The sequence below is a fragment of the Carettochelys insculpta genome, chromosome 1 (assembly GCF_033958435.1).
Source record: "Carettochelys insculpta isolate YL-2023 chromosome 1, ASM3395843v1, whole genome shotgun sequence".
Taxonomy (NCBI): domain Eukaryota; kingdom Metazoa; phylum Chordata; order Testudines; family Carettochelyidae; genus Carettochelys; species Carettochelys insculpta.
The window spans coordinates 229,415,778-229,443,343 of record NC_134137.1 but is presented as its reverse complement, the minus strand read 5'-3'; the positions used below and the strand labels follow the sequence as shown (position 1 = coordinate 229,443,343).

Genomic DNA, 27,566 nt, shown 5'->3' with positions numbered 1-27,566 from the left:
GTAGTGTCCAGGACATTGATGTTGGTGTGGAAGCTTTCTAGAGTAAATCTGATGAATGCGTTGTGGCTGTTGAAGCTGAGGTGGAAATCTATGAGGGATTTTAGGTCAACTGTCCACGGAATGAGAATATCATCAATGTATCTTAGGTATATCATTGGTTTTATGGAGCATTTGTCCAAAAATTCTTCTTCAAGTTGACCTATGAAGAACAAAGATCTATATACAAGAAACCAACAGATCATCACACTAATATTCAGAGATCCAATAACCACCTCAAAAATAAAAATAAATCCATTTTCTACAGACTGGCACTCTGATATCACAGAATCTGCTCCACAGGTCCCGGCCAGTGGTCAATGGATGCTATTTGCAATTGGAGAGCGGCACTCTGAAGGATTGGGTCCCCAGGCAACTGCCTTGCTTGCCTGGCCCTGACGCTGGACCTGATTTCTGCTTGCTAAACTCTTGTGCTACCAATTAGACCATATTGCTTTATAAAGTATGAAAGCCTTATTCATTCTTGGTCAATGACAAACTTGGCTGATCTTTTGACTGGTGTGTATGGTTATGGGCTGCACTGTGTTTATTGTTTCAAATTTTTCATGGCTCTGTATCTTTTTAAAGCACTTCCCCGCACCTCTGAAACAAGAGGCTGTTCAGTATATATGAGTATACAGGTAAACATAAAGAAGACATGTGGCAGTCACCAGGAGTGCATGAAAAAGCTGAGGTTCGCGAAGGAAATACAATTCAAAATAGTAGTGACGCTGCCAAAGATGCGTAATAAAACCATACAAATAGTGGCCCAGAATCTAGGCCCTGTGAAAGTTGTGTTGCACTGTTCCAGTGGTTCAAAGTGGTGATAAAACCAGCTTTCTTTACCTCCTCACACTAGTTTCTGTGCAGATGGGTGTTATGTCGCTGTTGCTCGGGGTGTGTGTGTGTGTGTGAAACAACCACACGAGTTCCCTGTAAGAGCCTGTATGGCATTTACAGTGCTCTGTGCATGCGTTCGTAAGTGGTGTTGATGGATGGGGCAGCAGTAATGTTCTCAGCGTGAGTGCGTCTGTGTTTGGAGTTATTGCTAAGCTCATAGTCAGGACTCAAGCCTTTGCTGTGCTCAGTCTGCTGTGTGCAGGAGCAGTGGAGAAGCCTCAAAGGGAACCCTGAGGGCTGTTAACTTCAGTGCAAGTCAGTGGGGCAACTAAGTAGTTATTCATTTGTGTTTAAATAAATTGTCTTATTTAATGACCCCTCCCATAAATCAAGTGTTAAGGAAATCAAGCACAAAAGTCAAGACGGTTCCAGCTGAGTTCTGCCACCTTGTGTTTGTGAATTAAAGTATGATTTCCAATCACTGCACATTATCATTGTCAGCTAAGGGATTACTGATTACAAAGTGAAATGACTCTTTCCACTCTGAATGATGAGCCTGTTTTCAGCTGGAGTTTTTGTTATTCCAGAGTGGTGTAAAATAAACTGAAAAAAGGTGCTCAGTGTGGAAGGAGAGTGTGTCTGTGACAGAGGTGTGATATGGGTGTAACTCTAGCACCTCCTGGTTTAAAGTGCGTTCCACTATATACTGGGTTTATAGTTTGGTTCAATGGCTCTCAGCAGTCTCACTATAAAAAAAATGGTCCCAGCACCTCTGGCCTTGAGATGATACTGGTCAGCATGACAGGCCGTAGTCACAGCTCACCAACAGCCCAGCCGTTATGTAGCTGTTTGTAGGCAGCAGAGCAGAGGAGAATTTTAAGGAGGGTTTTGAATGTGGATAGCAAGGTAGCTTTGCAGAATTTTGTGGGGAAACTTCTCCCACGCATGAAGGTCAGATTGAGGGAGCTTATTCAAAAATGCAGCAAGTAGAGGGTGAAGACTGACCTTGTTCGCCAACTGGAGGTGGGAGCCAACATCTCAATAGCATACTGAGGAATGCTTGGTGCAGTGAGGTTAGGTGGCAAGGGACTTGAAAGACGAGACAAGTAATTTTTGTGTGTTGTCATGATGAGAGTCCTAGAAGGGGTGACATGGTCAAAGAGACAAGATAGGAAGCTTAGCTTTGGAGCAGTGTTTGAATGGAGGTGAGAGGGGCAAGAATGCATCTATCAAGATCACAAAAAAGGATAATGTAGTTGTCGAACATGAGTTGCCAAGTCACACAAATTGAGGCCCTGGTACAGAGAGTGTCACGGCGATGTGGAAACCTGAAGCTGTTGCATAATGCATGGGACGCAGTGCTCTCTGGAGCAATGGCTGGTGGGCTGAACTAACTAACACTGAATACATAGTTCTAGTCTTAGCTGTTCTACTGACCGGTATTCACCTTCCTGTGTCTTTCACAAGCTCATATTCTTGGCCAGGGCCTCATACCTCAGGCTGTGTTTACGCTGCATGACGTTTTGGACAATACTCTTTTTGACTTCCAGAGGTCAAAATGGTTGGGTCTACATAGAGACCTCCTGCCAACAGCGTCATGCTAATGAGCAGTCTAGCAATTGCAAATGGCTGCTCATTAGCATATTCCCACAGTTCATTAGCATAGCTGCGTGAGATCTCACTGCCGGCAGAGGGTGCTGCCAGCAGTAAACAGGCCACGTAGCTGTGCCTCTGCTAGCAAACTCCCCTCTGACGCCAGCCCCTTATCCTGATTTTTTTTTTCATAAGGAGCGGTGACAGAGGGGGTTTTTGCCAGCAGAGGCACATCTACACAGACTGTTTACTGCTGGCAGCACCATCTGTTGGCAGCGAGATCTCGTGCAGCTATGCTAATGTGCCATGGGAATATGTTAATGAGCAGCCCTTTGCAATTGTGAGATTGCTCATTAGCATGAAGCTGCCAGCAGGACATCTCCGTGTAGACCCAGCCAATAAGGAAAGTCGAAAAATCGCATTCACACAGCGACAGCATTGTGAAATGGAGCGTTCTTGTTTACATTTACATTGCAAAAGGAGCATGCAAATAAGCTGATAATATCTGTGCTTTGTTCGCATGCATTCATTTTCAACCTTTAAGGGTGGGACGATCGATGAAAGTCATTCACACAGCTGGAGTTATTATTTTGACGGAAAAGCCCTCTGAGCTCGACTTTTCATGCCTAGAAGTGTGAGCGCTCTGCGGGCTTTTCAGAATCTGCACCACACCCCCCGCAAAAAAAAAAACCTCTGCAAATGTAGACAAGTACTCAGAGTGTCAGTATGAGTCGCATATTTCAGAGATAAGATAGTTCGTTTGTAGAAGGAAAGAACCCAGGGCTCTACAGTAATAGAGCTGAGTCACCTGTCTTGCTACACAGTCCTTACAAACAGCTCTCAGGTTACATGCCTGTGTAACCCACTAACACAGGCTGGCTCAGTGTCACTCTCTAGCAGCTAGTCTGCATGTGCAGGTCTTTAAATCCGTGACTGTGGGCATGCTAAGGGGGCTTATTCTCTAGATTAAGCAGCAGAGATTCATCCAAAGATTCCTGTCTTAGTTCTAACTGATAACCTAAATAAGGGACTTTCAAAAGGAACATATATTTGGCTGTGTTGCTTGTAACCGCTAGCCCATAATCTGCTCCCAGACCTTGAAATAGAAACCAAGAATCTTGATGTCCAGTGTTGTGTCACAGACACTTGTCTAACAACACTGTGTTTCCTTGAACTGGCTGGTCTGCATAGAAGATATCAGCCTGCTTTCCACCTGCTGCCCCTGCCTGTGAGTTATTCCCATAGTTGAGGAGGCCTAATTTATGTATCTGATTATATGCGTACAAGTTAGTGTAGTGTGGTGCTTGTTAGAATCATTTTATATACTAAAACAGTGTATTTAGAGGTAAATTTGGCTGCAGAGCTAATTATTTTACTGTTGCTTTTTTATTATTTGCCTTTAGTTAATTAGAGCTGTCCTTTTAAGAAGAGGCGGTGGCAGATTCACAGTGTGTGTGACTGAGAGCCCTGTGTGGGAGGTCTTAGCTACATTATACCCAGAGCATAGCAGTCACTGCCTGTGAGCGCTCCGAAAAGGGCAGAACGTGATTTAATCCATTTCTTTAATCCCCTTTTCTAACCGGACATTAACCTCTGTGGGGCCTGGATGCCATAAGGGCATTGCTTACCAGTAAGGCACAATCTGAGTCCAGCCCTGCTCAGCAGGGATTTACAGCTGTTCACATCCAATGGCTGTTTGGTGGCATCATTTTAAGAACCCGAGGTTTAAGTCCTACATCACAGACTGACGCTGTGCCTTACACTGGCGTCATCTCTTCAGGGTGAGGACTGTCTCTCACAGAGTGTTTCTTTTGAGTTGATCCCAGTCAGATTCTCTAGTTAGAGCTTCTGCAGCAGGGACTCACTACTGTGAATGTGTCAGAGCTGGCATCACTAAATCATTGCCCACCCTCTGGGGATAAGCAGAAGGAATTAATGGACAAACAGATAGAAGAAAAAACATGATTTTTTTTTCAAAAATCAGGACTTAAGGGGTACTGTCAGGTTTTCTTGAGTTTGGTCCATGAGGTTTGAGCTTTTGGGTTGGTACTATTACATTTAATTCAGCTATAATCTGTTGTTTTCCTACATCCACTACTGGAAATTCATTTTTTAAGGGATAACTCTTCTAGCTTCAGTTCAACCTAAAGTAGTGAGCACCATGTCTGTACATAGCAAGCCAGATTCTTAGCTAGTGTAAACCAGCTCATCTCCATCAATATCATCCAGTTTGCACCATCAGAAGATATGGTCCAATGAGAGTCCAGTGAGTAAGTGTGATGTCAAAACAGCACAGGTGTAGTTTAGTTCTGAACAGGAATTTTAACATTAAGTCCCTGCCAGGCAATAACAAAACAGCCCAGCAGCTAAATTGCAAGAGCAGCTGCCTCATGGCACTGCAGGGCATATACTCTCCTTTTTGCACGTTCAGCTGACCACAAAGTAATGGAATTTGTTTAGGTGTGCGGCATCACGGAAGCAACATGACCCTGTATGGAAAGGAGTAGCACAGTGCACCCTGTTACACCGTGGGGAAGGGGTGTGCTGTGGAGAGAGGAGCATTGTGCACCTGGAGGAGGGAAATGCTTTGGTGTCTCAGGGTTGAGGGGAATGGTGTCATATTCTTTCATGGGGTGTGGGGCGCTCCCCTGGGGAAGCGGAGTGCTGTGCTACTTTTTGTCCTGTAGGGGTAGGGAGAGGACCATGTAAATCTTTTGCTCACAAATCTGCTCCAAGAGCTGATCTTCTCTTCATTAACTTACCTCAAAGTAGCTAACATTTTTGAAAAGGCTAATCTGGAAAGTTAATACTCATTTGTTCAAGGTTACAATTTTTTCTACATTACTCGAGGCCAGGACTAATAAATTGTTTGTCAAGCTCCAAATTCCTTTGCCAAGGTATAGTCAAGGTCAAGACTCCAGAGAAAATAGTAAAAGTGAAAATAATAAGTAAATACAAAAGAGATTTCACAGTCCATTCAAAAACGTCTGGCAGTCTAGATTTGACCTGCGCATTCTGTTTATTGACTATTGCTACTCTAGACTGATCCCGAGTGTCTTGGCTTTTGTTAGTGTTAACTTCTTTTAGTAAATTGGCAATCAGTTAGCTTGAGTTAAAAAAAACTCTCTTCTGAAGCCCGAACCGCTGGATTCTAAGGTATTCTGATGTGGGTCTGTCTCAGTCTGTTGTTAAATCTGTTCCACTTTAAATAAACAAGTAAATCTATTAAATGAACTTATGTGAGTCTGGCTCTATAGCCCAGTGGTTTGCACACTCGTCAGGGGTGGGAAACCCCACTTCAAATCCCTTCACACTCGTTATTGGGGGAACTGAAGCAGAGTTTCCCACATGGTAGCATAAGCACCAGGTTAAATATTTTAAAGGAGGCCATCTTTTCCATCAGCTGTTTTGTGTGGAGCTGTTGGACATGCAGGGTACATGTCTACTGGATCAGGCTGTGTAAGTGAAGTAAGTGGGTCAATGCCTATCTTCCTCCAGTTTGTGCTGGGGTTTGGGTGTGAGGTAGAAATTCAGATGCCTGCTTGGGGCAACTGTGTGCATTGCCCAGAGGTAGGAAGGCAGGCACCTAAGGGATTTGTACAGCAAGAATGTGAGTGACAAGCGAGCTTAGACACCTACAGGGCTTGGCGGCTGCTAAGCAATTATTTTTGTGACTCTCAGGGGAGTCTCAATCTGGATCTTGGGATCTCTTTGTCGATCAGGACCTTACTTTTTCTCATTGCCCCAGAGCCCCATCTGTCATATTGGGGGTAAAAGCATGATCGTGGGGTAAGAGCACTGGCTGCTTCAGAGGGGTGTTGAGAGAGCCACACATGGGTGGTGAGCCCCCCATCACCATGTAAGTACCTGAGATGAATCTTCATTTAAAAATCGGTTTATCAACACATTCCTTGTTAATGAGAATTTACAGCTAAAAGCCACGGCTTTGTGTGGTGGTGGGGAGATGGGAAGAAAGGCTAGTGCATGGCAGCGGGATAGATTAATATGGCATGAAATCTATGGTACTGTTTCAGTAGAATTTGACCTGCAGAGTTAATTTAGCTTTTGCTAAAGGAATTATCTTCTGGGTAAACGTTACAGCCTTTAGGAGTAAAAGAAGCCAAGGTCTGTGAACCCTGCACAAATCTCTGGTCTCCCTCTTCTCCCAGCCCTTCTGCACCTTTACTTGACCTCTGCTCTCTTCCTGTTTTCCGCCCTTTCCCTTCCTTCTCTTTGTCTCCCACTCATGCTCCAGTCTTCTACAATAAGCCTCCCAGAAAAGCAATCCAGCTGCTTCTCACACCCGCTGAGCTCTGCAGATGGAGGAGTAACAGATTCCCTTTGAAGCACCACTGTGGAAGTTCACATTGAGACTTCGAAGGGAAATTACTGCCTCCCCCTGCAGCCTGGCTGTGGGGCTCAGCCCATTGCCCTACAGATATGGCTGGGATGCTTTCCACTTCAAACTGACTGACTGTACGAGAGGAAATCGAAGGATAGCAGGAGGGCGGCGGGAGGGAAAGTGGAAAGACCTGTTTTTTGATCACTGTGAGGTGAGGGCTGGCTGCTTATTCTATCCAGTCAGTACAGACCCCTGGCCACATTCCACTGTTGGAAAGGAATGACTGAAATGGCTTTTGGGCTACAAACTGTAGCTGAGAGGGTAGCTGGGATAATGGAAACAGAGAGAAAGCCGCACTAGTCTATATACTATCAAAACAAAAAAGCAGTAAAGAAGCACTTTGAAGACTAACAAAATAATTTATTAGGTGATGAGTTTCGTGGGACAGACCAGAAGAGTCTGTTCTGGTCTGGCTCTGGTCTGAAGAAGTGGGTCTGTCCCACGAAAGCTCATCACCTAATAAATTATTTTGTTAGTCTTTAAAGTGCTACTTTACTGCTTTTTTGTTTTCAGAAGAATGGGAGGAGCAAGAAGAGGTCCAAAGAGTCCAGTGTGAAGAAGTAAGTTAATTACTGTTATATTGAGTAGGTCCCCTTAATTTAATTCAAGTCCCAGTAAATGGTACCTTAAGTTGGCTATTGGTGGACTTGGCCTTTGGCCCCATTTATCACACCAGCCCTGAATTATGTACCAATAGTGTATTATATTTTACCTTCCTGCTGTTTTGTAAGGCATTTGGATTGTCCGGAAAGATTAATCTGCTGCAATGTCTGGGATGGATGAGAGGGAACATCTGGGTATCCACAAATTGTCTATTTCCTGTACTAAATCATCACTGGCACAGGTAGCACGTGTTACATGACCTGATCCAAAATTCACTGACATCACTGGGAAGCGTTCTGTCAACGGGCTCTGGGTCAGGACTGTAGCCAATTCGTTGCACTTGCAGCTAGCTGGGTCAGCACTCTGTGACACGAGTTCCTGATTTCTTTGCCAGACAGGACATTTTTGTGGCATCTTCCCTTTTTTTCTTTTTCTTTTTCTTTTTATTGAATTAAATATAATAATGAATGATTCAGTCAGTACAGTAGCCACTGTGAGACTTATTTTTCTATTAAATTCCCTTTATTTTGCACTTTCTTATATTTTTCACTTTTTATTAAGCCACAGATTTTTGTAGGTATAACACATAACTACACCTGTGTAGAAATAAGGTATACATTTTTAATGGTGAGGGTAATTAACCACTGGAACCATTTGCCAATGATTGTGATCAGCACTGCCAAGAGCTGCCATGGGCCCTGGAAGAAGGTGAGGGGGAACCCAGCTGTGCGCCCCAGAAGGGGCAGGGCCAATGGCAGAAGGGGCGGGGCATAAGGCATTCCATCCTCAGTGCTGCCAGGACTGTGGTGCTGGATCCCGGGCGCTCTCCCAGCTGTGTGCAGCTGCAGCAATTCAAAGTGGCTTGGGGGCAACTACCCTCTTTGCCCTCCCGCTTCCATCAGCAGGCCTGATTGTGATGGATTCTCCACCACTCACCATTTTTAAATCAAGACTGGATGTTTTTCTGAAAGGAATTAGGAATTATTTATTTTTCATATTATGCTCTAGGAATTATTTCGGGGATGTTTTAAAGCCTGTGTAATTGAGGAGCTCAGATTAGATGATCACAGTGGCCTCACAATCTGTAAATGATAGAATTTGTCAGTGGGTGAGTGGTAAGTTTTGGCAGCTGAGGAAGTACAGAAGGCGTTCAGGGATTATGATCTGTGCCTCCTAAAATGCTTGACAGTGAAACGGTTAACCATGTTGCCACTGAAATTGTCATCTTTAGGTTGCAGAGTTAACTCCCCACTGAGATAAGTGGGGGCAATCCATTTCTTTCAGCACTAATGTTTCAGGCTCTCTGTCGTTTCAGGAAATCAACATTACATTGGTTTTCTCAGCTCACATTCTGACTTTTTTTTTCTAACCATGAGGGCCAGAAACTATTTAAACTCAAAGCCTAGATACTGAAGCAGAAACTCACAGTGAGGGAGAGTCCTCAGTTGTGTCTGTGGCAAGCAATCATGGAATAATTGGATCCTTTGCTATAGTTCAGACTGGAAAAAGAGTTAGAAGCCTGCTATAATTCTGTTTTGAGATACTCCTACGATTCCTGTGTGTTTATCTTTTTATATGAAAATTATCATGCTTGGTTGGTATCCCAAGATGCATGCTTGTGAAATGTTTAAGCACTATTACGTCTTTGAGTTATGGAACAGAAGAACTTTTCCCATTGTCATAAATTAAATTACTTTTTTGGGGGTGAAGATGGTGCAAAAATAGCTAAAATGGAAAGTTAATGTCTCATCATGGGCATAGTTTGCCATGTGCAGCACATGCTTTTCAGAAAAAATTGGTTGTGAAATAACTTAGTTATGAATGTTTGAAAATGGACAGTTGTTCATACACATCATGTGTGAAATAGCTGGAACCTAAATATGCCCAAGCCAGCACTCTGTAAATGAATAGCATATAATGGCCAATGGGATTAGGTCCTTAATAATGTGCCACTTTCAAAACTTGAACACTGCCAGATTGATTGGCTCCATAGACACTACAGCTTAGCTCGGTACAAGTTATGTGACTTACTCACACCCCTGAGTGATGTAAGCTACCGCAACCTAAACACCAGCATGGACAGAGCTATGCTGGCTCTGAGCGTCTGCCACTGCTCCTAACTGAGTAATTTAGGGTATGTCTACCCTGGGGAATAAAGCTGAATTTATGAAAGTCGACTTTGTAACACTAGGTTTTATAACGTCCAAGTTGAGTGTCCACCCCTGCTCAGCGTGTCCCCACTACATTGCCTAAGTTCGGCTGCTGCAGCAGTGCATTGTGGGCACCTCTCCCACAGTTCCTGCAGCCTCACTGCATTTGGGGTTTTTTGCCAGCGTGTATTGGGAAAAAATGCACCGCAAATGGTTGTGGGTGTGTGATATCATCATCCCAGAGTGCATTGCCCTTACTCCCCCTGCCTTTGAAAACACATGGCCACTTGGTGTGGTTGATTGGGGGCTAGCCCCCTGACTGGATGATGCCTGTGGGGGAAGGAGGCTGCCATGCACAAATGTGAAGCACAGAAAAAAACTGTCTTGGCCTCTCCTGCTATATCCTGTTTGGGGAAGAAGCCTTCACCCCATGCAGGACATGCCACCCCACTGTCTCATGCACCGCTGTCTGGGCCTCACAGCAAAGCTGCTGTATGCTGTGTTGTGGCTGGGGCTAGCCTGCCAGGTGGACTGAGACCTTGGCTCTCCTGAGGGCTTCCTGCTGGTGCTCTGTAAAGTTGCCAGAAGCAATCACCACACTGATCATAACGAAACAAATTCAAAATGCCTCGCTTCCTACTTCCTACTCACCTGAGCGATAACCTGAAAGGACACCTCGAGGGGCTTTGTGGGACAGTTTTAGGGGCTAATAAAATTGATTTTAACCCAGGTTAATCTACAGTGTTTTAGCTCGACTTCACAAATTCAATTTTTCGAGTAACTTTGTTGGGAAGTCAGCAGTACAGAAGTCAGCATTACAGCCAATTAGAGTCAACTTATTGAGCACTGGGCTGTAACAGAGATGCTTCAAAATAATCCATAGAACTTTAAATTCCTCTTTACCTCCTAGTGTAGACCAGGTCTAAGTAATTAAGTCAACAAGAAAGCTCTTTCCCTTCTTAGAGTGTCTGCACTAGCAGCAATAAAACAGTGCAGCAGCACCGGTGCCACTGTAAGCTCTGTAGTGTAGTCAGACCCACGATTTTCAGCTATGCCTTGTTGTAATTTAAGGCTTGCTAAGAGCTATGAGATAGTTTGATGTTTCTAGAGTCAGTCATTTGGGACATATGTGAATGTGAACTTTTTGAATTAAGCACCTTTAAGAATATGCCAGATTTAAACATCCATAACTTTGAAAGTTGGGACACTTTGTGTCTTAACACACGCCAAGAAGTTTAGAGATGTAGTACAGCCATAAAATAAAAAAGTTGGTGTTTGAAGTTTCTAACATCCACAGATGTGGAGCTCTGCAAACACAAGCTTTCTGAATCCATCTCTAATGCTACAAGCCAGGGACATGTAAGCCTCATTCTTCACTCAGATGCACCAATTTTATGACAGCATCACATTGCTGGCTGGTTGCTGGTGTAAAAGAGTGGAGAGATCAGACCAGATAGCAGGCAGAGGGGGTATATGCTTGTGCTTGTGACGTCAGGTAGGACTAAAGAGGCACAGGCTAAGTTTGATCATGTGTGGACACTTCTGACTAGATACAGTAGCATCGTGTGAGTGCAGGACAGAAGGCAGGCTCTTGATACTTGTTTGAATGCATTTCTTGTGTGACAGACTAGTGAACATCAGGACAGGAGCAAAGATTTCTTTTGATGACAGGAAAGTGTTTATAGATCTCTTCAGTTCCTGGGAGAGTTTATAAACATGAATGGAACTTGTAGGTTTGGTTGGTGCAGCTTGTGATTGCCAGGGTTTTTGAAAACATGCGCACAAATGTGGGCGCTCCTCCTGTTTGACTCATAGTGTGTCCAGACAACTGTCTGTGTGTTTATATATGGGTCACATCTTCAGCTGGTGTGAATCAGGGCAGCCCCGTCAAAGTCAACAGAATTACACAGCTGAGGATCTGACTGATGGAATCTACACATGATTGCCTGTGGGTACACTGCTGTCTGGGCTCGTGACTGGCACACTGTGTAAGGATGCGACTTTGGAAACTTGAACCGAAAATAACTTGTAATGCAAGAGAGAGAAAGCCAAGCCACAAATAACCATTCCTGCAGCAATGAGGTTCTCTGTTAAGGAAAAAGAAAACACTCTCTACAACTGGTTCACCAGTCTGTTACATCAATTTTACGATAGTGTTACTCCACTGAAATTTATAGGGGATGCTGGGTACTTAGAACTTTAGAAAACCATATAGCTAATTTGTTTAAGTAGGCATTTAGAAGCCTATCTGTATGCACACACTTAGCACTTACACTCTTTCAGTAGCTAACATAGGAATCTTGTGCCCCTGTATATTTCTATAGACATATAGTTCTTTTAAAACCCTTTCCTGTAACTCAATCTGTCTAGCCTTTTTAAGTGTTTTTTCCTCTAGTCTGAACTCCTTCTGGAACTACTCCAGTGTTCCAAAACAAGCTGAAAAATCAACATTAATGGGACAGCAAACTCCTCAATCAGCTCTTTTAAAACTCTTGGATGTTAAGTTACTCAGACCTAGTGATTGATACAAAACTTTCTGATTTTATTAGCTGCTGTTTCACAGCCTTATGAGTTACTATTTGAATGCAAAGAGTATTGTTATTGCCATATGAGATCATTGTTTTTTTCACAGGTATAGAACAGAAATAATTATTAAACACTTCTGACTTTTCTACACTATTATTTTAATTCTACCATTTCCATCTAGCAGTGGACCAATACCATGGTAAAGCTTCTTTGTTTCTTAATGTATTGGACCTATGTTTTTCCTTTTCTCTGCTTGCTTCATTTATTATGTTTTTCACAAATGCCTATCTTCTGATTTATATTAATATCCACTTTAGGGAGTGACACTGTTCTGCTTCACTCAGTGATGCAGGCTTTGTTGTAAAAAAGGTTTGAGTGATACTTGAAAATCTCTATTTCATGCATATTTTTCTGGTGAACAGTCTCATCCAACCAGAGATACCGTATTATATAGCTAGAGTGGAAATGATGCAGTTTGTATACAACAGGGGTGTGCAATTAAATTACATCAGTTCACCAGTGTTAGCCCCTGGCAGGCCTCCACCACCGTATTTACCTGTGCCTCTGCAAGTATAGGCGATTGTAGCTCCACCGGTATTGGCTGTGGATTGCTGTTGCCAGCCAGTGGGAGCTGTGGGAAGCAGTGAAGTACACAGAAAAGTGATAAAGCAAACAAAGTTACATTGAATAAAAAATACTGCTGAAAATGACATTCCGTAATATATGTCATCTTGAATGTTGATACAGTAGTGCTGCAGGAACCCATTTCTAAATGAAGGGGGTTCAGAGACAGATTACACAAATGATTAGAGGGACAGAAGAGCTTCCATTTGAAGGAACACTAAAAGGACCAGAACTAGAGCTGAATGAAATTCAGAATTTCCCATGGGATGGAAGATTTCCCCTGGGAAATTCTGACGTTTCAACATGTTTGCATCCTTCATCAGGATGAAGAGTTGAAATTTTGAAAACGTGCACAGAATGGAAATTAAAAAGAAAAATAGTTCATAAATACCCAAATAAAAAAATTGCAATTTTAATTTTTGATGAGTCATTAAACTGCATTTTCCTGTTGTGGCATATTGCCTCATAGGAGTTGTACTTCAAGGACCTGAAGCCCCCTTTTCCTCTTTGGACCAGGCTCTCTTAGCCAGACTTCACCTCTCATGAGGCACCATGCTGCTTAGTCAGAGGGGAACATTGCGTTATGGCATCTGCCTGCATCATGACAAAAGGGAGCCCCCATCAGAACTCCCATAAGACAAAGGGCTGTTTGGGAAATGCAATTTAATATTTTGCTGAATTTACAGGAAACTAAAAGTTTTGGATCAGACAAAACATTGTAATCCAGGATGATCCAAAACAAAATGTTTAATTTCCTCCTTCCTGAAAATTTGCATAAACTTAATTTCTACCCACCCTTCCCCTCAAAAATCTTTCCAGTGAAAAATTTCCAGCCATGTTTTATTGGGACAGGTTAGTTTGGAAAGAAGACATAAAAGAAGATATCGTAGAGATATCTAAAATAATAAAGGGACTATATGCTTATATTAATCTATTCTCGTAATACAAGAACCCGAGGGCATTCAATTGAACTAAAACATGCATTTAAACACATTTAGAAGTGAAAAAAGGATATACCCTTCCTCTTTTGTGCAATTATATTGTGGAATTCACTTATTGTGTAATTTTATCTATAATAACAATCATGCTATATATAAGCTACAGTATAACCATATAACTATTCTCATATACTCCTCCTCTTTTACTTATAGGCCACGTTCTCCCTAGGACTTCTTTAGATATTTGTAAAAGCCCACATCCTCTCTCTTGTTCTGCATTTGATGGCAGTTGTTGTTCTTTTCTATTGTCTGCAACATTACGGCTACGTCTACACGTGCAGCCAACATCGAAATAGCTTATTTCGATGTTGCGAACGTCTACACGTCCTCCAGGGCCGGCAACGTCGATGTTCAACTTCGACGTTGCTCAGCCCAACATCGAAATAGGCGCAGCGAGGGAACGTCTACACGTCAAAGTAGCACACATCGAAATAGGGATGCCAGGCACAGCTGCAGACAGGGTCACAGGGCGGACTGAACAGCCAGCCGCTCGCTTAAAGGGCCCCTCCCAGACACAGTTGCACTAAACAACACAAGATACACAGAGCTGACAACTGGTTGCAGACCCTGTGCCTGCAGCATAGATCCCCAGCTGCGGCAGAAGCAGCCAGAAGCCCTGGGCTAAGGGCTGCTGCCCACAGTGACCATAGAGCCCCGCAGGGGCTGGAGAGAGAGCATCTCTCAACCCCCCAGCTGATGGCCGCCATGGAGGACCCAGTGATTTCGACGTTGCGGGATGCGGATCGTCTACACGGTCCCTACTTCGACGTTGAACGTCGAAGTAGGGTGCTATTCCTATCTCCTCATGAGGTTAGCGACTTCGACGTCTCGCCGCCTAATGTCGAAGTTAACTTCAAAATAGCGCCCGACGCGTGTAGACGCGACGGGCACTATTTCGAAGTTGGTGCCGCTACTTCGAAGTAGCGTGCATGTGTAGACGCAGCTTACATTGGTTTGCTCTCTTCTTGTCTGGTTCCCTCCTCCTTTTCCAATTCAGGTACAACTTTTTTAACCTCAAATATTTGAGCGCTTTCTTTCGAAGCCACTTTGATTGTCCCTTGCCCTGAAGAGTAAATGACAGTTTATACTAGAAGAGAATCTGTCTTGACAGTTTTCAGGATCCTCCTAGTTTCTTACATTCTGGAGATGTAGTTGCACTTAGTTCACCAGTGGTCCAGTCCATTGAGGTATTGAATATCCTCAGCTCCATTTTCTTCATGGGCAGTTGAGGGTGCTAAGCTGCTAGAAGGACAGAATTTTGTTTCACCAGGATTCATTGCCCGGCAGTCTAATACTAGAAGCAGTTGTGGAGCACTAAGACCTTGATTGATATCATATTGATGGAACAGGCCATGAGATAATCTTAGGTAAAATCCAAACTGACTGGTTTATGGGACTAAGCCCTGAAAATAAATCCTGGTCCCCTGTTTTGCACTTGTATAATGTGTATAATGTGGTTTGCAAAGAGGAGTTGGAAGGAAGTGAGAGAGGCATCAGACACCAACGGGCACTGAGCCCCTGGTTATTGATGATGATGATGATGAAGGAGGAGTCCCATGGCTTGTTTTTCAAAAGAGTTCAGCACCCAGCAACTCCCATTCTCACACGGAGAAGCTATATATATGGGAACCAGCTGAGCTCTTTCCGAAATCTGCCCCCCAACTGCAACCTTCAAAATGTAAAAGCTTCCTTTACCTCCACACTGCTAGGACCTCAACATTATTGAAGAAGAGGCCATACTGTGAGATAAAGAACCACTTTTAAGTTTTAGGCTATGGATACACACTCGTATTCCTGGATGAAGCAAGAGTCAGCTTTCTGAGACAAACAGATAGGGCTAGATACATGGATAAACTCCATCTGTTTTGTGCTGCTCTACCAATTCAGAGGAGCCATAAATCCAGTTCTACTGGCAGGCTAAGATAAGTTTACAACAACTTTACATTGCTGGAGCTGTGACAAGCAGATGGAATATACCAGTGAATCAGGTCCATATTCTTACCTCTATTGGACCCCTGTTCCTTTATTGAATCTTGTGTGGAGTAAACCAAGGAGAAATTTATGGAGCCTGATAATATGCAGTGCAGTGGATGGGAGACCCACATTTTGAATGAGAGTCGCTGTTGTTTCCTTTTTGTGTTTTCACTTTTAGATTCTCTTATACGTCTGTTATGGCAAAATATAACCACTCCATTTGTCAAGTGTTTTAGGGCATATTTGTGGTTGTCTCTTTAGCCGTGTCTACACGTGCACGCTACTTCGAAGTAGTGGCACTAACTTCAAAATAGCGCCCGTTACGGCTACGCGTGTTGGGCGCTATTTCGATGTTAACATCGACGTTAGGTGTCGAGACGTCGAAGCCGCTAACCCCATGAGGGGATGGGAATAGCGCCCTACTTCGAAGTTGAACGTGGAAGTAGGGCACGTGTAGCCGATCTGCGTCCCGCAACATCGAAATAGCGGAGTCCGCCATGGCGGCCATCAGCTGAGGGGTTGAGAGACGCTCTCTCTCCAGCCCCTGCGGGGCTCTATGGTCACCGTGTGCAGCAGCCCTTAGCCCAGGGCTTCTGGCTGCTGCTGCTGCAGCTGAGGATCCATGCTGCATGCACAGGGTCTGCAACCAGTTGTTGGCTCTGTGGACCTTGTGTTGTTTAGTGCAACTGTGTCTGGGAAGGGCCCTTTAAGGGAGCGGCTGGCTGTTGAGTCCACCCTGTGACCCTGTCTGCAGCTGTGCCTGGCACCCTTATTTCGATGTGTGCTACTTTGGCATGTAGACGTTCCCTTGCAGCGCCTATTTCGATGTGGTGCTGCGCAACGTCGATGTTGAACATCGACGTTGCCAGCCCTGGAGGACGTGTAGACGTTATTCATCAAAATAGCCTATTTCGATGTCGCTACATTGAAATAAGCTACTTCGATGTAGGCTTCACGTGCAGACGTAGCCTTTGTGTCATTGATTAATGTAGCTATGAGCTTTAGAGCATTAACCATCCTTATGATAGGTATAACCCTTATTTGAGCACACTTCTAAACTTAGTGAAGGAGGTGAAGGATATTCTTGTGGTTAAAGTGTTGGACCAAGGCTCATGGGCTCTGGATTGAAAAACTGATTTTCTTACAGATTTGATGGGTGATTTTGGACAAGACACTTAATCTGACTTTGCTTCAATCCCTGTCTATAAAATGGGATATAATCCTTTCCTCTACTTTTTGTCTCTGCTATATTTAGCTTGTAATGCTAGGGGCTGGTTGTTACTATGGACCTGATCCTTTTGTACGTTGGGGCCCCTTTGCTCTGCTCTGGCTGTGTAAAGGTCTTAAAAGGGATGCAAATTATTTCAAGTCCCGTTTCTGCTGCCAGAGTGTGTAAAGGGGCATTTGTAAATAGTAATCAGACCCTGTGTGTCTGTGCAGTGGCCCAAAAGCATCTAGGGCCTCTAGGTGCTAATGTAGTACATAGAACGCCTATTGATAGTAACAAATGTATTACAACTGTGACTATGCTCTTTTTATAATGTGCCTAAAGCATGAGACAACACAGTTAATACATTAGAATGAAGGAATGAAAGATAGTTTTTCTGGTGAGACACTCTTGACAGACTGGTACCCCGTGACAGACTGCTTTAGCAGAAGCTTTCCTTCGCATTTGATGTTTAGCATATGGCATTTGGCTATTGTGAAGGATACTTAAGGAAGAGGTCGGTGTGGTTAAGTTACTGCTGGAGACACTTGCTATAGTCTGCATGTATTTATACTTCCTAGGTGTGTGACATTTTGGATGTATGGCCCCTATAACATGGTGCCATTTATGAATGCGTGTTCCATGTGACTGGCTTTGTAGAGGCTCTGTGTGGTGAAAGACAGAGATCTACCAATGGTAGGAACCTTTTCTGCGTTGTATTGTCAGTTTATTGACAACAGGTTCTGATGGCTCATAGTAGCATTTTTTGGGAAGTGTGCACATCAAGTGTCGTGCTGCCTCTGAGAACATTTTCAGTTCACAGGAGTGCACACAAAGCTCTGTGGGGCCCACTGGCAAAACTAGCATACATGGCGAGCGCACTTAATGCAAGCCACGAGGAGGTTCAGTTTGTTTGGAGGAAACTGGAAAAGAAGAGCTAAAAGGGAATAATCGGTAAAGCTAACAAAGCATCACTCATAACGCCAAACAAACGAAAGCAATTTCAAGTTGTCCATCAGTTCCAGCCTGACTTTCTAAGTACCAACATCCCTGAGAGCTCCACAAAAGTGAATCCATGGTTTAGCCATCCCAGGAGTTCCATTTTCATTCTGACGCAGTGCTAGCAGGCTCCTAGATATGTGATCAATGTGATGGTCGAGGACGGGGCTTACATGACAGAAAAAGTCCATACAATAGAGTCATAGAAAGAGGAGAACTTGTTATAAACACCAAATTCAGTAGACAGAAAGTCATTGCTGGGCTAAGGATGTTTATTGTGCATACTCAGAAAGGGTGCAGCACCCCTCTGAACCTGTCTATCAGTAACTCTTTTAATGCAGGTCAGACATTCTCTCCATCATCTGAAATGGGGTCAGCTCCCTGGTTCTGTGGGCTGTTTGTGATGAGGACTAGCGGGCTCTGGACTCTTTATTCTCTCTTCTTTCTCTGGCCTCTGAGGGGAGAGAAGATTACCTGGGCTGGCTGAAAGTACAGTGTTCCCCAATGGTAGGTGGGGACTTTTCTGCAAAGAAACCAGAATGACAACATTTCCTTCCAGTTACATGCCTACATATATCACAACTGAAGTAAACAACAAAGAACAGCAGAGGGAAAGAGAATAGATGAGGTACAGGCAGGAGAGAAAAGGGATGTTTGTGGAAGAGCCAGGAGAAGTGGTGGAGAGTCAATGACACAGGGGTGCAAGAAAGTTGTCCCAGTCAGCAGGAAACTTTGTCTCTTTTAGCTCAGGGATTTTGAGAATGGACACCCTGGAGGCAGTGCTCATAGAGGGAGTGAGAGGGAGTTGATAGAGAAAAGTCCATAAAGTCAGTTGGTGCAGGTCCATGGAGGTTGTTAGAAACAAGGAGGGCAGATCTGAAGTGAGCTCCACCCAGGTGAAAGGAGTGAGGATGTGGCATGAAAGGATTAGAATCCCTGACACTCTCCATCTCCAACTCCACTGATGTCATCAATGGAAGAGTTCAGTTTTGATGTGTCCTTTCTGAGTGACTATCTCCTGCCCTGAAAGGAGGATACACTCCATGTAATACATCTGTAAGCACTAAGAACCAAGTGTACTTAGAAAATGGTATGAATTCCACTCATTCAACCCACCAGTGATGTGTACGGTAGCAAGTAGCTGGCCTTCATATGGTGCGAGTCACTCTGGTGTTCTGTCTTTCACATGGAGTCACTGCTGGTGTGTCCTGAATCTCTCCAGAGCTGGATTTCAGATGAGGTACTTGGTGCTCTATGTGAAGCAATTCCTTCAGAGGTCTCGGATGTGGTCTTTCCTGGATGGATGATAGAAAAAGCTATGTGAAGCTCCTCTCACTGGGAAGTCCTTTTGTTAGTATCTCAATCATCATCAGTAGCTGGTATCTACCATTGCTGGTCATTGAACATAGCCAAAAACTTTCCTGCTCTGATAGAGAGCACCAGGAATCACTCTTCCACAGCCAGACTCAGAGCTTCACCCTCCCCACGGTTGTACTCATGTAAATCAGAAGTAAATTTATTCAGTTCAAAGAGAGGAAAACCAAGCTCGGAAGATCAAAGTGTCAGAAGTGAGCCAGGCTGTTGTGTTCCCTTACAACACAGGGAGATGGGCCAAACTAATCTGTGAGACTGCCAGCACCTGGTGTCTGCAATGATTAACCTATACTGGGGCTGGAGGTCTTTCTGTAGGATGTAACAGTAAAAGGGGTAAGACAAGTAGACCATTCCCCTTTACATATGGTGGCATCTTCAGACTTGCTTATGGACAGCGAAGCTTCTGCTCCCCAGTACCCCAGAGCATGACAAAGACAGCGCTCTCTGATTTTGGAGTACTGAGGCGGACAGAGTGGGAGGTCTGAGGTGGTGAATGCCTTCAGCGCAGTTTGAAATCTGTAGGAGTGGAATGATCTCAGAGGAGGTGCTCAGCACATCACAGAACCCATTTCTTTTTAAGGCTGACTCCAGATAGGAGGATTTGGCTTGGCAAACATGGAGAAAAATGTGAAGTGAGTCCCAGGGCTTGCAAAACAAAGACCACCTCATCCATCAGACAAACAAGGGCTAGCTACAGGGACAAGGAGAGATTTGATTTTCCTATGTGTTGCGTTGCAAATATGGTCAGATATTGACCACAACTGGAGGCCTAATAGGCTAACAATGAAATTGCAATGATTGACAGTTTAGTATAATGAAAGGATCTGATATTTTTTTCGTTTACATCATTGTCAGACTGGAGTAATTCTTCTGGAGTTACATCAATATAAAATGGGAGAGAATCAGATTAGACCAAGATCTGCAGATCTTGGTAGCACACGATTCCAGTCAACTCATTGAAATGCTGTTGACGCTAAGGCATCTACTTAAAGCCAGAGATTATCCCATGAGAAATCACAGGGATGACTTAGTCACAAAATTGTTAGAGTGAGTACAAATATTAAGTGCCAAGTACACTCAGGATTGTTGCAGAAGCAAAAGGTTTGTGATAGACAGCTAACTGTGTAAATTTGTCAGATCATACAAGCTAAGCAGTTTGTGCCCATGTCATTACTGTTAGGAGGTTTTCAAGAACACTTACAAGCTTCAGGGAGTGGTGTTGGTGATTCAGTAGGCAGTATTTTTCTCTCTTGGTCTTTACTGAACCAGTGCTTTTTTTCATTCAGCTGTAATCTGCTTGTGGTGCATCTTTCAGACAAACTGTACGTCCAAGACTCTAGTCACTTGTGATTGTTAAAGATTCCATGGTGCTAGCCCTCCCTAAATGTCCCCTATGGGCAGTATTCTTCTTCATTTCCTGTCTTAAACAGTATGTAACATTCCTGCACACTGTTAACCGGTTGTCTTATTCCCCGATGGACACGGCTGCATTTGAGTGGTTGATGAGGTCATCCCTGTATATAGTCTGTATATCAATGTTTTAAATGTGCAAGGCTCCTTGGACTCATTTGCTGTGAAAGTCCCTGTATGCATTTATTAATGTTGCCTATCAATTACATTTGATTGTTTTATATGGTACTTTTTGGGCCGATATTGCCGATACTGAGTACCAGCACCTTGGCAGCCCCAGCTGTGGTATTGGCGGGGGTCAAAGGGAGACAGGCTATGTGTTGGCTCCTCTTTCATTTATTTATTTATTTATTTATTTATTACAAAAAAGGCACTGATTTTATATTACTAAGTAACTTGCCATAAAATTAGCTTGTAAGTTAAACTCTGTTTTTACTATGTGTTATGAATTTCTTTCAGTATAAAGATGATATGAATATTGGTGCAAAGAACCACCAGTACCGAACATAACTTTAATTTATCCACAGTCTAGTTCTTTACTGATTATAGTACTTCTGCTTGTTAGTACAAATATATTTTCAGTATAAACATCTGGCTTGACACAGTAGCTTCTCTTTTGGTTGATCTCAGTCCCAGATCTCTTCTTTTTTAGCTAGTCTCCTTTACTTTCCTCTTCACAAAGAGATGGAGTGGTTCACTGAAATCCTTTATGCCATTTGCTTCAACTGCTTTCCTCAGTAACTGATTCCATATGTTCACCATCTTTCCTCCTTGTCCTTTGGTAGCCTGTAGCATTCTCCTCACCAAAGCCTCCATGGTTATTTTCACAGGAAATGTCATTGTTCCAGAACTTATAGGAATAATTAAAATACATTTCCAAAGTGGTGCAGCCAAAAAACCAGAAGAAACCCTTCATTATTTTTGATGACAAAGGTATTAAAAGAAGAAAGTACTTCGTTTAAAAATACTAACTTTGCAATTGTAGTATGGGATGAGGTGCAATTAAATGGAAATATTTTTCCAGTGAGCCCATCTAACTGTGGGATGAATTATTTTTTCCTTGCTATGTTTAATCTATACTTTGTGCTTCATTCTCAGCCTGATGCTTTATATTTTATATTGTGGACAAGTTTATTCAGCTGTTGCAAAAACTTTACAAAAATGCTAGATGTCAGAGTGGAAATGCAAAGCCAGAGATCAGCTCATAAATCAGAACCAACTATAAGAACTTATAATGAAAGGCTGCTGCACCACTTTTTCGAAGTTCCCACTGCTGACTCTTTTCCTTCCTCTCCCCAACTGGTTCAGCAGGACTAAAGTATGGTATCTGACTTGTTTACTTTGCAGATTCAGAGCAGAGTACTGGGTCAGACACAGAGGTATTGGCTGAGAGAACTTCCTGTTCATTTGGCTCCCACTCTGACCTCACATCTGGTGGCTCAGGTCCCCAGCCACCTCCTCCCTCATCCATGGAGGAGATCCAGGTAGAGCTGCAGTGTGCTGACCTCTGGAAAAGGTTCCATGACATTGGAACAGAGATGATCATCACTAAAGCAGGCAGGTAAGATACTGCTGGCTTGTTGGCCTGTAAAAACTGAGACACAAAGAGAAAGAGGGTTTGCTTTTTGTATGCTAATGGCTGGGCTTCAAACTTGCTTTCTTCCTTTAAAGAAAAATGAATAAATGAATTAATTAGAAGAAGCAAACAGTTGTCAAAGTTATACAGTTGTACCTAATGGTGTTGTGATCTTGTCAGATCTTACAAGTTAAACAGGGAGAAGCCAGGTTGCTTTTGGGAAAGGAGACCTGCATAGGAAATTTAAGACCAAGATATGGTTTCTGGTGGTCTTCTCTCTGAGAATATACTAAGAAAATGGCCCTACTGCTATATTTCAGGAGAGTTATACAATTGAAACCTGGGCCATTTATGTTCTGTAAAGATCCATCTAACTCCAGAAGGCTAGCTGTGTAAATCCCAGTTCCAAGGGGAATTATTTGAGGTTTGTGCCAGTTTAACATCTTCTTCTAGATGGGTACAGTGTTCTTGACTTCTTGCACAAGCAGGTACATACATAGGATTTCCCACAACTATCATCTTCCACTCCTGAAGTAGCTGCATTTAACTTGGAAGTGTGGATGAACCAGGAGTAATTTGGGATGAAAAAATTTATTCCTGTCATACCATTAGCCATAAATGAAGGCATTTGCACTTACTGACATAACTGGAAGTTGAGATGAGCCAAAAATGAGAGCTGAGATTAGCCTTAACATTCTCAGAGTCCTCAAATTTGAATGGGAGAAGGGGTTAGTCCAGCCCTATGCAAATTAATTTAATGCTGTCTGTTTCAAACTACTGGCGTTTTAATTTCAATTAAGAGTGCTAAAAAGAAATCAGCACCATGGACAGAGAAATGATAAAAGACGTGTGAGCTAAACTATGTGCTACTCTGCCACTTTCCTGGAAATGCTTATAGAACCTTTCTGAAGATTTGAGGAAAACGATTAAAATGTTTCTCATTGTTTATAATTTTGTTTCAGCTTTGTGTTTCCTGAGTCTGGCCGGTTTGGTCCTTTTAGGCTGTCCTTGTGGCATGGTCACATTTGTTTTGTGTTTCCAGGAGGATCAGATAGCTTGCGAAAAGTTGAGAAATATACTCATTTGAAAGCTTATCAGAACTAAACTGACTCTTGGGATCTTTTGAGGTTGACTCATCTTTAGAGAATCACAAACACTCTTTGTGCCCTCCTATCACAAATAGAAAAGGACAGGTAATAGGAATAACTTAATGTTTGCTCTTACATAATATTTTTCATTTATAGATCTGAAAATACCTTGTGGTGGCTGGGATCATGGCACAATTTTTTTCTGCAGTTGTTTGCAGGAGGCACCTAACTAGCATGTAGAAGAAAAAGGTATCTGTGAGCTGAAATCTTTTTGGGGATTCATCAAATGTTCTGATGCTCCCAGCTTGAAAAAAATCGTAAGATGAAATACAGTTTTTTGGTCTCCAGTAGCTTAAAACCCATTCCCACTGAGTGTGAGAAACAAGAGTGGGTAATGGCATTGGTTTCAAAAGGTTAACATCCTGCTTTATGTCTCAGGCAGGTGCATACTGGGATCCATACTTTGAAATACATGAGGAGATGACAGCTCCATATGTCTCCACTGTCTTTTCCCATATGGGAATTTCTGACCTATCATATTTATTTTTACCCCCAAATGTGAATGAAAAGTTGTAATACTGAAATTTTAGATTGACTAAAAATTCTGTGGAATTTTAATGGCAGAATGGTTTGTGGCATTTTTGAGTGAAACAAAATACAGATCTTCTCTCAATTAAACTGCCTCATGCCTCCCTTCTGTCCTATGGATCAAGCAGCCTGGTTGGACTATACTTTCCTTGATGCATCTGCAGTCATATGCTTTCCATGATGCACCAACTGGATCAGTCAGAGGAATACTGTATTGAATCTTGGAAGATTTGGTCCAGTCAGTAAGACTGGCCTTCAGGAGACTATGAGGGCATGAGGCACCTGACCAAAAACTCCCAGAAAGCAATGTGAGAGCAGTGAAGGGTAGTTTAATGAAACAAAGTATTTTGGGTCACTTCAACCAACCGACATTTTTTGATGTGGCTCAAATACATCCAAAACAAAATATTTCAGTTTTGGTTTCCTCTGGAAATTTTGAAAAAATTCAGGCATGTTGAAACTGCATTTTCTATTGAAAGATACTGTGGATGAAAAATCTTTTGGCTGAAAACAGATTCTTGGAATTGGAGCTGTCAAACATCTTATTTTGGGATATTTGATTGAAATTCAATTTTCAATATTTCAAGGTTGAAACATTTAACCTCAACTTGGTTTGACATTAAACCACATCCCCTGGAGCTACCAGAGGTCTCATGGAAGTCATAGTTCATCTGTTTCATATATATCTTCTGCTCTGTGGTCTGGGCTCCCCAGGTGGACTACATCTCCCATGATGCACCACAGTATTGTGACTTCCTGGATGCTTTGTGATGGGTCAGCAAGAGGGGAGGCTGTTGTTTATCATGGGAGAACAGTCCAGCCAAATAACCTGGCCCTGAGGTGAGAATAGGGGCATGAGGCACCTGAACATGAAGTTCCATGGCAGCTGAGGCAGACCAAGTTTAATTTTGAACTGTCCTGAAATACATTTTTCCAGCCTAAAACGTTGTGATTTGAGTCAACCTGACCCATAAAATATCTTCTTTCAGTTTTCTCAAAGGGAGCTTTCAATTTTTCTCTGAAAGGCTTCTGTTTTCATGTTTTCCAGTAAAAGTCAGTGTTCTATGGAAAATCTTTTTCTTTGTCAGTATTTTCCTTGGAGCCTACTCTTCACCTCCAATTTTTCCAACAATCACTAATGCTTAAATACCTTTTCTGAGATATTTAGACATAAATGTTAAAATAGTTCAGAGCCTTAGACTATCTCAGTTGTAAGTGGGCTGAGATGGCACTCATTTAAGTAGCTTTTGGGAATGAAACTGGGGAAATATTAAATCTTTAAGGGTCTAGTAGGGAAGGGGATATTTCTTTCTCTGTTGTGTACCATGGTCTCCTTGAGAAAACCCAACGATAGCTACTTTAGGTGCCCTTGAAAATCCCATGCCTTGATGATTACATTTATTTTCTACTAACAAATGTAGAAACTCTCTGGGCATGGCACAAAATATATACCCCACCTCCATATTGAGCAAAACCATAGACATCTTCCTGTCCCCAAATCATGTCCATTCCAGCAACAGCATTGAAAGACGAGAGAAACCATGCACTGCACCTGTACTGAAGGTCAACAGGCGCATACTCTGGCTGACCAAAGGCGAAGAAAATTACACAAAATAGGCTCTCTTCCTTGTCTACCAGCATTCATATTTGGGCATTCTTAGCAAAGCACCACACCTACCTCCTTAGCCACTATGCTTGATTAACACACTCTGGTCTGGGGAGATGAGTTTGGAGGGGAGGGGACTCAAGAGCTCCATCTGGTGTTGAGAATTTTGGCAGCAATTTTGTTATCAAAGGTAAATAAGTGAGTTTGTACAATATCAGCAATGTGAAGGTGCGGGGGGGCTGGCAGCAGAGCAGGGGCAGGTCTGTGCCCCCCAAAGAGGTGAGGCCGCAAGCAGAAGGGGTGGAACCGGGGGCAGCCAGCCCTCAGCACTGCCTGCTGCCCCTGCCAGCCCATAATGCTGTATGGAGCCAGCAGTGATTTCAAGAGCCTGGGGCTCTGATCGCTGCCACCACCACAGCAGCAATGGCAGCAGCTGGGAGACCTTGGCCCCTTTGAATCACCAGGCGCTGCAGTCAGTGCTCCCTTTGCTCCCTCGCTTCCTCCATCGGCAGGCCTGACAAGGTAGTGTATTAAGATTCTGCCTAATAGAAATCCTGCTAGTAGCAATGATTATTTAATAGCAGCGTATAGTCCTGACCCATTACTCAAAGCATTAAAATGTCTTTGACATGGATGAGCGGTATGCTGCTTATTATGCACTATCTATAGTCAGTGTTCTGGCTCCAAAATGCTCAGCCAAGTAGTTCTGCTGCATGCCTGGGCTTCCAGATATGCAGGCCCTCTGAATTCGACGCTGCACTTTCAAAACGTGCGCGGTTGCCATTATGCTCATGAGGTGCTGCATGTGCGTGGCAGCGCCTCATTAACATCTACTGAAGTGGCTCATTAGCATCCCCCTTTTGACAGGGGCGTGCTAGGGTTGCCACAGCCATACTGTGTTGACTGGAATCAGAGACATATTCCAAAGCTGTGGACTTCCTCATGCCAATGACTTAAAGCTCTGATTTTTCCAATTTAGTTGAGTTACAAAATACTGGCATTTCGTTGACACAGGGGCGTGTACCCTTAGACTTTGGTCAAGTTTGATTTGGGGGAAAATGCCACATCACAGGGAAAGAAGGAAACAGTTCTCTGGCAGGTTGTATTAAAACACAAACTTATTTCCTATATAAACATACAACATTTGCGAGTGTAATTATTAATTGTCAGGCTGGTTGGTATCTGTTGAGATGAAGGATTGATTGAACACTAATTGTCATTATCCGATTTCCCTATATTTCCATCTTTTCATCCATCAGTACATGTTGGATGCCCACTGTGATAGATGCCTAATTTTGAGCTTCTTTTGCAGCCATCGGGAAAGAAAATAATATTTTTTTCTACAAAACTTTACAAATATAACCAAATATTTCACCTGGAGCATTTTTAGGAACGCAGTAGGGTGCACACATTTTTTCTCAATTATCTCAGAGATTACCCTTCAAGCCTAATGAATGAGCTGCAGCTATCTTTTACAAGGCATTTCATATGCAACTGAGCAACCCCATTTGCTATTCTGCAACCTTAAGCTTGAGGTTTTTGCTTTGGAAAATAAAAACAACAAAAAAGCAGTCAGGTAGCACTTTAAAGACTAGCAAAATAATTTGGGGCAGATCCACTTCTTCAGCTCTGGAGATATTATTCAATATGCTTTGGAGAAAGTCACTTGAAATACCCTACGTTTCATCTTCCCTATGAGGGACAGAGATTTAGAGTGAAAGCACCTCAGATTTAATCCTGATCAACCCTGTGCAACAAGTCGTATCTTTTAACCATTCCCACAGCTTTCATTCCCCAATTAAGAATAGTTGGGCTATAAAATGCCACATCCTGTACCCATGTGCCTTGGCAGGCTTAATGAGCCATTGTGGTAGAAGCAAGGTGATACTGCTCTAGGCTAGTCTGTCATTCTTATTTTAATTTATTTAGTAGTTTAGCCATGGAACTAATCCCCTCCAGGGCACAAATCCAC

The 27,566-nt window shown here is 43.0% G+C and overlaps 1 protein-coding gene across 2 annotated transcripts in view; it reads left to right on the top strand.

Moving 5' to 3' along the window:
• The window catches only part of TBX15 (T-box transcription factor 15), a 173,168-nt gene that overhangs the window by 54,981 nt on the left and 90,621 nt on the right, over positions 1-27,566 (top strand). For both annotated transcript variants that reach the window (XM_075000977.1, XM_075000966.1), the window contains exon 2: positions 22,084-22,297. In XM_075000977.1, the coding sequence (XP_074857078.1) occupies positions 22,084-22,297 (214 nt within the window). The remainder of the gene's footprint in view (positions 1-22,083; positions 22,298-27,566) is intronic.